The 14,318-nt window shown below is 40.6% G+C and overlaps 1 protein-coding gene across 5 annotated transcripts in view; it reads right to left on the reverse strand.

Moving 5' to 3' along the window:
• Positions 1-237: 237 nt before the first annotated feature.
• The window catches only part of spsb4a (splA/ryanodine receptor domain and SOCS box containing 4a), an 87,488-nt gene continuing 73,407 nt past the window's right edge, over positions 238-14,318 (reverse strand). For all 5 annotated transcript variants that reach the window (XM_087832256.1, XM_087832257.1, XM_087832258.1 and 2 more), the window contains one exon: positions 238-2,766. In XM_087832256.1, coding sequence (XP_087688382.1) covers positions 2,639-2,766 — 128 coding nt within the window. In that variant the 3' untranslated portion in view covers positions 238-2,638. The remainder of the gene's footprint in view (positions 2,767-14,318) is intronic.

Raw genomic sequence — 14,318 nt, forward strand, 5'->3', positions numbered from 1 at the left:
CCCTACCAAAGCCTTGCTTGGGAGATAAAATGCTCCCGGAGATGCAATTAAAGATGCTGAAACTGTCGACCCAACGGACTCGCACCTTATTTATTCACCTTTTTTCTTGTAAGATGTGTTTAGGCTGACTTTAGCACTGTAAACGCTCCTGCAGTCTGCTGTATTCGGGCCTAGTTTACGCGATGAAGAAGTAAAGAAGAGAAACACAGAGATTTATTTTGAAATTCACTTGGCTTTTATTCACATTTCATGTCTGTTGACATCTCAACTGCACCGTCTGTCCATACATTCGACTACGTACGTGAACAGGTCCTTTCCTCCCCCATCCTAACCTACAGAAACAGGAGGTAAGACCACCGCCATCACAAATAATAATAATATTAATAATAATAAAATAATATTAATAATAATAAAAGCAGCATCGAACAAACAATTTTTAATTTCTACCTCCCTTCATCGTCAGCATCTTTGCATTTAATTTACCTGAATGTAACCATCAATGATCAGTTTAATGAAACAAACAGAACTAGCCTGTTATAAATAAACATCGTCTTCCTACCGTCATCAGTCAGACCCCCACACTCACAATAACAATAATAATATTAATAATAATATTAATGAAGGCTATAAACCCAAGAGTAAAAAATAAAAATCAAACCAAAAAAAGTGACATAAGTCTTTAATTGGAAAGAAAACGTGATTGGTCTTCAGTGAGCACGTGTGTGGTTGTGCATTGGTCATCTGCATCCTATTATGAGCCAGCAGCACATCGCCCGCGCTGCTACAGCCTCGAGTCGCGGATCGAGTCGGCTTAGATCCGCCCCTGTCAGTTTGTCGTTCGTGGTCATTAAGACAGTTGTGCGGCGAGCGCGACGGATACCGTCCGCCCGCGGTGAGCTACAGCAGGGTGCTACAAACAGCGGCAGGTGGCGTCTTCGTGCCAACAGCGTGTCCGGCCCGCGACCTGCAGCTCGCAGATACATTCGTTCACTCTGCAGCTTCCTGTGATATACTTTGGTTGTGAGATGACATCGTAATACATGATCTAGTGTCTGGTGAGGAATGGTTCGCAGTGCCGTAAAAAACAAAACAAACAATCAAAAAGAAAATAAAAAAAATTCCAATACTTTACACAACAAGCATGATTAGCCCCTTTCAGACACGCAGAGCAGTTCCACTAAACTAAAAATCTGATGACAGGCTGCTGATTATTGTTGGTGATCGTCAGCTACATCTGCTACAACTGAAAGCCTCATTGCTCCAGAAGTTTTGGGAGCTCCATATTCAAACAATCTGTAGTTTGTAGGGCAGTGAAGTACAGTTAATGAGCTAGATCTAACTTATTAAAGTTGTTTATACATTAAATAATTATCGCCCTTAATTTCTCAGCTTTTGTTCAGGGTGATCACTATGACACTACCAGATTCTGTATGTGAAATATGCAAAATCAAGGGACAAGCTTTTGATTAGTGGGAGCACTCCGGTTTCAGTTAGTAGTCCACATGTTGTTGGAGTTCTACTGATCAATCACATTAGAGCAAGCTTTGGTTGCAGAGACTTTGCACACAGCAAAGGATGAATCACTTTACTTTTTTATAGCTTTTTGAAAATTCTGCACCATAAACAAAAATCTGCAGAAATCTCAGCCTAAATATCCGTTTGGTTAAATCAGTCGACTAATTCATTGATTTCCACACATACAGGATCATAAACATCCTGTATGTAAAACGGTTTCCATATAGCTCTACTGGAATCTCAAAAAACAAACAGTAGATTCAAATCTGTCATATGTTTAAAACATCTTAAAACTGAGTGAGAACTGGTGACTCCCCCCGCCTTAAGTTAATTTTTACTATCGGTGCAAGAGAGCACTTTTGCTTCATAACGTGACGAACATTATGTGCGTGTATAGTTGTTACGAATATCTTTATAAGTCTTCATTTAAAAGGGCCAGAAATGCTACATGTCTGAAAAGGGCTTATCTTTTAACTAATGTCTCCCTGAAGCCAGGACATATCTTTTGGCATACTAACTTTCAAACTGTGCATAGAGCCCATTAGCCACACTTTGATGTGCTCTGTATGCAGTGTGAGCTTTTGGTCGCGGCCCGATGTCAATCTGATAAAAACATTAGTGCTAAAATCCTTTTGGACATCTGGACTCTACAGCCTGTGCCAGTGGAGATCACGAACACTCGCTATGGGATCCAACAGCAATGATAATGGTCGCTGACTGCACGTCAGAAAGGCCTCCGTGGATGGGTTTAGTGTGCTTTCTCTGTGCTGTTTTTATTCCCGTCACTAGGTGGCGGTAGTCGTCTTACCACCGTCTTTTTGACTGCTTAACCACGCTGTGCCATCTGAGGATGGGCTTTTATTCTGGATGAGTGAGACGCTGATGGGACGCCATCATTAAGAATTTATTTCAAGTTCTGCGCGAATGAAAAAAAGCAGCTCAAAATCCAAAAGAAGCTGGTGCTGTCCTATTCTTTGTTTGACCCCCGTCAGTTCAGACACCATCTTTATATCCATCCTTTTAGAAATCTGCAAGAGCTGTGGCGCTCCCACTGTGGACATGCTTGCATCAATCACCCATCTTCGGACTTCCTTGTATTCCCAGCTGGCTCTATCGATGTCAGTCACTGGTACTGGAGGTAATTTTTTAAGGACTGGGGCAGAGGAAGGCGCTCGATCTCTTGAAGCCGGTCCCGACCCAACGCCACTCTGGCTGCACGCCGACACAGGTCCATCAGAGGAAGAGGCTCAGCTGAGGAGAGGGGAAAACGGAGAGGTTTTGTTTAAAATTAGAGGAAAGTCAACATATTTGACACAAATAATTGAAAACATGACCTGCACTTAAAAAATGCCCTTATGACCATCTGCTTGATGTCCCCGTTAATATAACAGCCATTTTTCAGGCGTAACACCTCTTTATGTTTGTTAAACATGAATAGATTAGAAAAATGAGAAATGGGTCATAGAGGGTGACCATGCACACCTTTAAATATTTACACTTTCCACACGCAGGCGCCATCAATGACACCTTAAACGCGTCCACTATAAACCCACTGAAACAGAGACACATGCTTCTCGACTTGCTCTCCTGCTCATTAAGAGCACATTTGAAGCAGGCTGCTGGGTTATAAATACACTCATATCTTGCACAAAGTTCAAACTAGTCCACATCGGTGTGACACTGTTACATCTCGCCTACAGTCAAGGTTCCTGGTCAACCTTTTCTCTGACCTTCAGCTTTAGTTAAGGAGGAAACGGATACTGGAGGCGGCGGTCTGAGCAGTTCGACACAAACACAGCAGAGGACGAGAGGAGACTGTCTGAACTGTGCTGCTGTTGTCTGTTGTCTAAGACATATGAATTATATTTTATATGTGTAATAAACTTGATCACTTTTCGACCTAAAAATATTGGAACTACATAATGATGAGAAATTTCTTAAAAATTAAAAAACAAACAAACAGATTCTCTAGTTCTACGTTCTCTAAATTCTGTTTTTGCTTGATTTTATTACTTTTTGTAAGCATAGAGCAAACACAATATCTCTAGGTTCTGTGATTTCATCTGATTTAAAGAAATCCACAGTACTGTGCAAGTCTTTAGCCACCTCATAATTCTTTATATGTCGCAGGGAAAAACAGGAAACAAGTGCAGTGACTTATTGAAGCACGGGCAAACATACGTGGAAATACAGCACATGAGACAAGTTGTACAATTTGAATGAGTTTGAAAGTCAATATTTAGTACGGCCACCTTTATTCAGTCTGAGCCTTCTTTTAAGCAGTCCTCAGGAATATTTTTCCAGGCTTCTTGAAGGACATTTAAAGCTTTTCTTTGGATGTTGGCTGCCTTTTATTCTGTTTTCTCTCAAGATGATTAGACTCAGTCTGGGCTCTAGAGGGAGGACAATCCATTCCATCAATTTTGGGAAAATCCCAACACCACTGGCTGAAATGCAACCATAAACCATAATAGAGCGTCCACCGTGTTTTACAGATGGCAGCGGACCTTTACTGCTGCACCTCTCTTCTGACCTCCTCCATGCAAACTGATGACGATTTGATAACCAGATATTTCACATTTGGATTCGGCCTTTTCTCCCTGTTTCCCTTCCTTAAGAATGGTTTCTTAACAGCCACCTATTATTTCATGTGTTATACATTTCTGGAGACAGGGTCCAGTCTTTTGCACAGTACTGTAGTTTCATGAACTCAGCCTATCAACAGATTTTTAAAAACTTCTTTTCAATTACAGACGAAAATATTAACCAGGTAACTGATAAAATAACTTATGTGTGAATGTCAATAATGGCTAGTTATATTTAATGTAGTGGTTCATTATTGTTATAAAATAAGTCAAGAATTAAAAAAGAAATATGATATATTAAATGTATTTGCCCCTAGAGACTAACACACAGTGTTGTGAGCTTTTAGCAGCTTCCAGAATATTAACCAATGACCTTGTGGAGAATAAAATGTAAGTTGTGTGAGGTGCAGGTAGGATGCAGTTGTTATATCAGTGTGTCATATCATCTCATTTTCAGGTGAGATACGCTGTAATTAGACTGTCAAGTTGTGGGTTCTGCCTTGCAGACAAACAATAATTACAGGCTGGTAACTTCTAAATGTTGATACTTAAGCCATTAACAATTGGTAAAAGATTCAAAAGGATTCAAATATACCACAATCATACCCAGGTTAGCTGGCAGTCAGGTAACAACAAAATATTAGTCAGAAATGTCACAACTAAAATTAGAAACTGGGTCAACTTCACCAGTTTACTGAAATGTCCCCATCAGTGAATATCTCCTCTTATTTAAAAGGATCGCTATGTCATGAGCTGGAACAGGAAATGAACCAACAGCTTTTATGGGAATTATTAGAGACAAATGTGACTTCACTTAACGAAGTCTGACATCTCGACATCACGAAAGCTCTGCAACTGCAAGCAGCATCTCAGAAGCAGGACATGACTAAAATTAAATTGAAAAAAAAAATCGAATGCAACTTGGAGGAAAGTTTGACACTCGTGGTTTATGCAATCAAATATAAAATAAGCAATTTTAAAAAAGCACACTGCTGGTTAGCTAAGTGCTAAATATGAACTTTCTAGACCGAATGTTAACAACTTAACCTCACACCCTCCTCCACACGGAGCTAACAGTATCATCAGTGTCAGTTAGTGCTGATGACCATATCTGATTGGCCTAATCATACAGTAGAGCAGAGTGTGGCATGAGTAGGAGGGGGAATTAACTTTGCAGTCAGACAGACATCCTAAAACTCCTCCACCTGAAAAAACATTAGTCACATAAAACACGGCTTATTGCATTGTGCTGTTAATGCATCCACCTTCCAAAGTAGTAATGCACCCCCACACAGTGACAGCTAATCATCAGTGCACCAACTGGAAGGAAAGGCAGGACCATGAGTCAGAGGAATGGAAATGGAAAAATTAGAAGGGCACTTTAAGACTCGCACCAAATGCCTTAATTCGCACTTTTAAAGTGATCAGGATCCAACATTTATTGGGTTCTTACTTCGCCCCATGCTTCACCTCACCACACGGCTTCGTTTAACTTGGCCTTACGTTTTCTTTTGTTATAATCCACAAAACTGGAAACATCTCCTCCACCAAAGAGAAAAAGGCTTAATTAATACCCACAATGCAAAAAAAAATTCTGGAGAGACATTAAAGCACTGCTAGTCTGCCTCTCCCCCTGCTGTTCTTCCTGAAGACAAAAAACACACACGCTGACCTCCCTTGTAAACTCTGGATGCCCTCTACCATCACGTCCTCTGTAGCTGTGTGTGTGCGTGAATGAATATGTTCAAGGTTAAGCCAACAGGACAGCAGACAGGCCGTCTTCCACACCTTGCTGTGTAACTGTCACATTAATGCCCATCCACACTCGCTCTCAGAAACAGCGTGTTACTTATGCGCAGTCACAATGACGACGGCGGCGCTGATTTCTACTTTCCCCTCTGTCTCGACCACTCTGCATTATGAGAGCTGCTCGCCTTACAGTAACGGAAGACGCTGTAGATGGGCGCTGTTCTGCGGCGGCATCGGCATCTGATACGATGAGCTGCACACAACGGTTTTGAGTGACATGTACGATTTACATGCACTGATGTTTAATTGATTATTTCCCCTTTTTCTTAATTCATCATTTCAACGTTTTGTTTGTTTTTAACTACAGCTTGTAGCGGCTCAGATTACTGTTTGGGTTTAATTTTAATGTATTCACAGTTTGAAAGCTCACAAACAAACACAGAAGGTTCTCAGTAAGCTACCTAAATATAGAGCTATCAGGGATGCTAAGCTGGCTTTACTACCTCACTGGCTGATGACCAGAGAGACAGAAAGACTTTACTGTGACTTGCTTTTTAATTAGTTATCCCCCCAGTCTCAGATGCAGGAATAGAATAATGAGACAAATCTTCTCAAAGTATTTACTCACTGGGATTCTTTACTGTATTTGGAATAAGCACTTAAGTAAAGGAAAAGTCAACAAAACAGTGTTTTAAAGACAAAAACTAACAAAGAGTGAAGCTGCTGGGGGAAAAGAACGAAAAAGTTTCGAAAACCTTGTGAGACTTTATATAAATATGGCTTAAAATATTATCCAATGAAACTAATGAAATCGGTGTGGGCTTTAAAATCCCTGCGATGCTCACACTGTCTAATGAGTTCAGAAGTGTGTATCTGACAAATCCTCTGTGACACGTGCGGTTTTGTTGCTAAGAAAACAGGCGGCTAGTGTATTTATGCATTACGGCGAATTAGTGGATGGATACAGATAAAGCATCTTGGATATGTGAGCGTTACGTAACGCAGTCACGTATATATACAACCTCCTGTCGTCATCTTTATGGAGACTCCACTTTGTCCCGGATAAGATTAATCCCATAAACGTACGTGATATGAACGCCTTATATTCTTCTGCGTTCCTTCAACTGAAATCGAAGCTGGCTCGATCTGCGACCAGCATTTGTTCTGCCAGCAAAAACCTATTTGGGTATTCGAGTCATCTTAAGGCGCGAAAGACTGGATCTGAAAATGTCAAAGAGACAGTTACTGTGGCTACAACATGTTTTGAATGCCAGTCAGTTAACGGTGTGTGTCTCTGTGTGTTTGTGTGTGTGGGATCTGCGCCTTCACTTATCAAAGGCAGCAATTTTACACCACGTCCAATTAATTTGTACATGCTTGTAGGCTTGTTTATTGCCGTTTCAGTTACAACGCCAACCAACAGCACTGTTGCTTGCTCACGGAGGGAGCCCCTGTCAGTTGTACCTTTCCTCTTTCCTGAAGACTTAAAATAATCAGACAAAGAAGTAAATATTCACTGGTTGTAATTTTTTTCTGCTACAACGGAGACTTAATTAGCTGCTGTTAGTTAAATAACAAGCGGAAATCAAAGCACCTCGAGGAGGAGTCCTTTTTACTTCAATAAACTGAAGGATCCAACACTGCACTGCTTCGACCTTACACGTAGCCGTTACGCATGATGGATTTTTAATTCCTTTGCAATAAAGCCTAAAGATTGACAGTGAATCAGGTGAATGATAACCATGGTGCATTAAAATGCCTTACAGCTACAAAACATCCTAGAAAGTCTTTTTATTTTATTATTTTTCTATGTTTGGTCTTTATTAATGACAGGACAGTTTCAGAATAGGTGGGAAAGGTAAGAGAGCAAACAAATGGCCCAGGGTCCAATTGGGATTTTCCAACAGCCTTGCAGCACACAGGTGAATCAGGTGAGCTACACTGGTGCCTGAGGAGGCTTTTAGACAGAAACAACTTGAAAGCAGTAACAGTTTATTTATTTTTTAAGCACTCCAGTAGGTAAATGTACACGTATCATTAGCATTCATATCACACTGATATTTGACACTCTTATATAATCTTTTACAGTGTGTGAGGTATTTATAGGCCAATAAATCAAAGGTGTGGGCTCAATAGGAGATATAACACAAGTGCCTGCTCATATTATTATGCTTGCTCTAGGTGGTTGTGCGGCTGCTATTTACTATAAGCTAGGGGGAAAAAAGCCACATAAATCATTAGACGCCCTCCAGATGTGTATAATAGCCTTGTATTGCATTACAGAAGTAATTAGTTTGGCTTAATAACTTCAGTGGGAAAGCTTAGTGTAGTAATGACAAGATTTCATTCTTAATGACACATTTTCCATCGTGTTTTATCCTATAAGCTTCTCCTCGAGTGTTTAGAGAAGCTCATAAGGAGATTCAGTGCGGACAGTGAGTAGTAGGTAATTTCCCTCTGTGTCATTACACAAGAAGAATCACGCTTTGAACCGCTGCAGGAGTGAATATCATCGCTAAATATTGCCAATATATCACCTGAAGTCCAATTACATCGGAAAAGTGATTTCCTTCAGCGATCTGCTTTCTAAATCGAGTCTATAACACGGACTGTGTGCGCTGGGAATCAAACCCGCAACCTTTCAGCTGCTTTTACTTCCTCCACAATCTCATCTATTTTCTACAAAGAAGTCAAACTTCAGCGAGATGGTTTACTGATGAAAGTAACTAGACGATATCAGATTGATGCGACGTGTGACGCGACCCCAGCCAGTCTGGAACTTGTTCCCTGATTAGACATTTTATATGGATATGAATGGAGACCCTGGGTCTGATGCGATGGGAACAAGCAGTAATAGGGGCACACAGTGGGACATGGCGCCTGTAATGAGATGCGGCGCACAGCGACGGAGAGCAAAATTTATTGTCTGTAGAAAATGATAATAGGAGAGAGGGTGAAAATGGCAACAGCAGCATTACTTTTATGATGGATGTAAAAACTGACCTGAGGGGACGAGCAGATGCTGAATAAATTCTGACAGACAGACGAATGCTGAAAAGCTCGGGAAAAAGGGTCTGAGGCAGGAGGAAATACTTTTCAGTATTGTGTCTCAGGAAAAAAAAAAAACACCACGGTGACCTGCAGCTGCTGTCTATTTTTTTTGTTTTTTGGTGAAACCTTTTGAATATATTTCTGGTAACAAAGCTTTAACACTCCGTTTGGGCGTTTCTCACAGTTTTAGCTGTCTCACATTTGAGAGCCCGCTCTGAAGGAAATGGCATCATCGACTACCTACACAGCTTTGTAACGCCTACAAGTGCTGACAGAAAATGAAAAAACTTCCAACATTACATTTAACATCTGGGTGGAAAAGTTTGCTTATATTTCCCTCTGACTGGAATCCAGCAAGCAAGTTTAGCTAGTTAATACTGATTAGTGGATATGTTTTAAATGTTATTGTGCACGTAAAACCAACAAATATCTGCTTGGATGATATGGCAGATATGTCTGCATCATGCTTGTTTGTCTTAAAGCTTTTGTTAGCCTAACACTGCAATAACAAGATGCTGTCTTCACACAGACCCACATAAACCACTATGCTTTTCAGTAAGGAAACCAACAGGATGCAGCTTTTGTGTTACATTATTTCACCACGTACTGAGTCATCTCAGTCCCCTTTCTGTTCTCATGGGTCGTGGTAAAGCAGCACACAAGGGCCACAAAGGTCTTATCTATTTGAATTCCAGGCACTCATCTGAGAACCTTCATCAATTTCTCAAGTCTAACTGGGAGTTCCAGCCGAGGTGCGACCACACTTTGGCTCCTCTGACCGTAAAGTCCTCGACTCGATTCACACCTCGGCTCATGCGACCCTTATCGAATCATGAGGGGAAATATGGTTCTGCAGAGTTGTAGCTTTTTTTTACTGTCACGGTGTTAAGTACGTCAAGGTTTTCATCAACGGCCGCTTTTTCTTTGCTGACAAAAACAACGACTGAATAAAAACTAATGCACGAGCACGAACTATGATAATGTGTACAGATACTTTTGTCGAGGAATAAAAATTAGATGGAAGTTGTTTCGGAGAGATAATGTCAAAGCTATGCAGAAAAGTGGGACAAGTCTTGAGTTTTAAAGTCATCCAATCAGAAGTGCTCTCTTTTTGCAGTAAGGTTGGATGTGCTTGATTTGATCTGCCGCTGAGAAACGGGGTAGGAGGCTGGGCACAACTAGCTGCCTGCTTCTCATGAAAATGCGACGAAATGTCAACACTTGTTGGGAGGAACAGAAGGGTCGACATGTGGACACAATTTGCATTTGATAAACAGGAAAATAAATCTGTGTGCACACTGCAAATCTCTACACTTTATATTTTAGTCCACTGAATCAACTTTAGATACGGTCTACTATAATCTTCTGATATGTAGTCGATTTAAACTAAAAGAATTTGGCTCTCTAAATTATGACTAAAACTAAATCACATTTTAGACTGTGACTCACACTGAATCAGTTTTCTGTCAAAATTAACACCGCTGTTACAAACAACTGGTCTGTGGGCTTCCTGCTTCTGTTGTTGTTGGTCATTTTTCCAGATGCAGAGAAGAGTAAAGTGATAACATACAAAGAGCTGTGGTGGACCCCCGAGTGTTAAAAATAGTGAAAATGATCCACTGCAGCCACCATCTGTGCTTCTCATGATATATTTTTAAAAATGTTACTTCACACTTTTCCTGTTCATGGTGAACTTGGTGGTGTTCCCTTTCCGTCACTTTTCAACCAATCAGTGTTCAACCTGAACTGAACTGAACAATACTCTTGGATGAGAGGTGAAACACCTTCATGAAGACGTCCATTTGCCTTCAGTTTAAACACTTATTACTACCATGGCTCAAAGACGACACAGTCGCTCAGTTGAGTGCTGTTTCCAATAGCAGTGCGGTGACATCACTTCATGTGATTTGAATGTTGATAAAGAGGAATTAGAGAGTGCTGAAACAGCTTGGACTCAGAAGCAGCTACAGGAGTAGCTCTGGCTCCTCAGCAGGTTTAACACCAGTGCGTACGTTTAAACTGAAGTGATATAAGAAACCACTGATGGTATGAGCGCTGGCTGCATTTATACTTGCGCGATGCAGTAACTGCACTGCTCTGCTATCATGAGTGAAACTGAGAAGAAGCTTCATTTACTGAAACGCAGGAAACACAGAAGACTTCTTGAGTTCATGCATGTACTGTCAGAGCTGTGAACACTGGCTATTGCATTAGCAAGATAAGCAAGCTTTACACTTTAAACCCTATTACTTTTTATTGCACAGAGGCTTAACTAGGTGCTAATCGACACAACATATATATATATACTTAGATTTCTGGGAGGTTGCATCTCAGGAGTGTTAAGGAGCACTAATGTAGGGTTGTGGTCACTGAAGAAACCAAATTTCCTCCTTTTGGTGACCACATTTATACTTGCATGCTATTTTCCCAGCATTATTTAGCAGTTAACTAAGTTGTGTAAAACCACAAACTGCATAAACCAAAGTGGGTGGAGAAGACAGATGCACGCATTACACAGAGAGGAAACGTCTAACTAAAACATGATCCTTTCCTTTGTCTCTCCCTCAAGTCTTCCTCCCTCCATTTGCCACGGCTTCATCTCATCTGTAACAAAACACCTCTCCGCTCTTTTCTCCGGCGACGCTCTTCTATCCGCAAAGGAGAAGCCCCTCTGCTTGCTTTCTTCTCTGCTTCCACTTTCACACTCTACATTTTATCCTCTTCCCTCTTCATACCCTCTAAGGTCACCGTGTTTGATCTTTCCTGGCATATAAGAATTTATTGCTGTTGGGTGAGAGCAGCATTATCTCAAAATGTCAACAAGAGACAGAAAAAAAACAGGTCTGCATTGTGCCTGATGACAGTGCAGTTTTTAATCATTATCCAGTTTGTTTAGGAAGTGCTTTCTAAGCCCAAGAGGTTGAAGAATTTAGAGGAGCATGTAATCCTTTAATCCTTTAATTAAAGCCAATACAATATGAAAATGAATAAACTTGCAGTTGCAAGGTTTTCACATGGTGGCAGAGCTAGAATGTGGGCTGATGCAAAATCCCAAAGCTTGCTCCTAAGTTTGTGTACATATACACAGAGTAACAACATAATGTGACCCCTTGGTATATGTCACACCTGCTGGGTTTTTTTTCTCTCCTAATCTAAAACCAAACTATCACATAGCCGCAGACTGTTTTCCTGTTAACATGAAATACAAAAACAAAACCACAGGAAACGCACAAACTGTCTCGCAAAAATGTTGACAGGTAGAAAAACGGATGCAAAGAGCACACATTACCGAGGGAAACACAAATGCAGGAAATCAAAGTGGCAAACAGACACACATCCCCCAAATCACAAAAGATCAGAAACACTCGAACGGTGTGAAGGAAACAAATACAGAATGCACACGCACGTCCACGTGCACAGGCTTTGAGCTTGCTCAAGGGCAAATAAGTCCACTCAAGTACATGGCAGGGGTGGGTACTGATCTTAAGTACATTTTAATACAGAAGATAATTACCATAACTTTTGACTTTCTGATTTAAATAGCGTCCTTGCTAATTTACGCTTCTATTTTCCCCTTGTAGAAAAGGCTGTGTAAGGTTGCTTACATTCACAGTGCATATAACGTGCAGATGAGATTCTTTGAGGTTCTGGCAGAAAAACATATTTACATCCGTGAAAACTAAAAACTTCAAAAGCCTGTCAACATATTGATCTTTGGCCCATGAGTGTTCACGTGATCGCTACGTGACCACATTTCACGGCCCGATTACGTATGCACCAGATCAAGCCCATCTGTATACTCAACCTTCACTCGAGCTCATGGGCAAGGTCGTAAAAGTATTTGCAGAATCTTTCCATAGATACCAAACAACTCTGAACCATCTCTGCGGTGTTTTTGCAGCAGTACTTCTCGTGCACACGCAGACACGACAACGTGAGGATCACGTTTTACAGTTAATGTAAATGCATGACAAACTCAAATTACATCGTGGACCACATAAAGCCCATATTGATCAGCTGTGGGCTGCACCAGTGAAACTACAGAAGTCTTAATATAACAAAAGAAGTGCAATTTCAACAGTATATGTTAGTTTTTCTTCAATGATTAAAAGTGTGGTTCTTTGTGCTTAAAATGTGAGAAGAAAATGTAAAAAAATTATCAAAACCATCCTGGCAGCTCATTTCCTACACTTTGCTGTAATTATAAAACAGGATTGTGGCCCAAAAGAAAAAAGTTTCTATAGCCTATGGTCATTTAATAGTCATTTTGACATTTAATTTTTATTTTTTACTTAAGTACTTTGATGTATAAGGAATGGCCATGGGAGAAGTCTTTATCAGCCAAGGAAAAAAAGCACCCATAAAAATTATTAAAATAGATTTTTAAGTCCAGAGTTTTCCAGAGTCGTCCAGTGGGCCGGACTGGAGTCTTTCCCGTGCTGTTTCTTGTCCTCAAGCCTAAACATAAGGCTTGATATGCCAAGGGGTTAAACTACTTTTCACATATTTTAAATCTTTCTAATAGTGGGCCAAGTTTCTGCCTACATCAAACCAGAAAGTCAGCAGATTATCACGACACGGAAGCTTTAAGTGTGAGGCTGTTTCGAGACAGAAGGAAAAAATTGATTCTCAAGTCGCTGAATCTTTATCCCATTTAAAATCCGGTCTATCAGATACTTCCCTTGTTTTAACAGCCCTGCTGCGCAGCTTCCCGCCCGGTCTGAGTCTCAGTGCATTGCTTTTACTATATGCTCCCCCCAAGAGTGTGACTTTCACATTGTATGTAGAACAAATCAGTGCAGAATATTAAATATAAAGCCTGCTTAGATCTTCTGGGAGGCGAGCAGTGCAGTAAAAACAGCTTATAAATATTTAAATTGACAAATCTGAGCCTAGCCAGTAATGAGAAAGTGGGTTTAAATTATTCGTTATGACACAACAAAGAGAATTTGTATAAAATAACCAGATTCAAACCTCAGAACAAAAACAAAAACAGCAAAGACGAGGATTAGCGGGAGGTGTTTTTTTATTCTCCGACTCCTCTGCAAACACTAGAAACTGAACTTTGCCAAACATCCTTCACAGACATGGAGAGAAGTTAGTAATGTACCTCCGGTGGCATCCTGTATCTGCTATCACACTTTAGGACACAATGAAGACGCCACTGTGCAGAACTAATGCTGCAATGTTGCAACAATCCATGGAGGATTTGTTAGAAAATGCTTTCATACTAAAAAAAAATGGGGGGTGGGGGGATGCAGCCACGGGGTGGGAGGACTAATGGCTACAAACAAAGTTGTTCTAAGCCCGTCCCACACAGACTTAGGAGAGATGAGATGAGAAAATCCTTTGTGTTTCAAGTCCTCCTAGAGCAAACTCCTTCTTGAAATGTTTGGGTAACTTTAAATCGTCTGTGGT

This window comes from Neolamprologus brichardi, chromosome 18 (genome assembly GCF_056152115.1).
Source record: "Neolamprologus brichardi isolate AB-2024 chromosome 18, ASM5615211v1, whole genome shotgun sequence".
NCBI lineage: Eukaryota > Metazoa > Chordata > Actinopteri > Cichliformes > Cichlidae > Neolamprologus > Neolamprologus brichardi.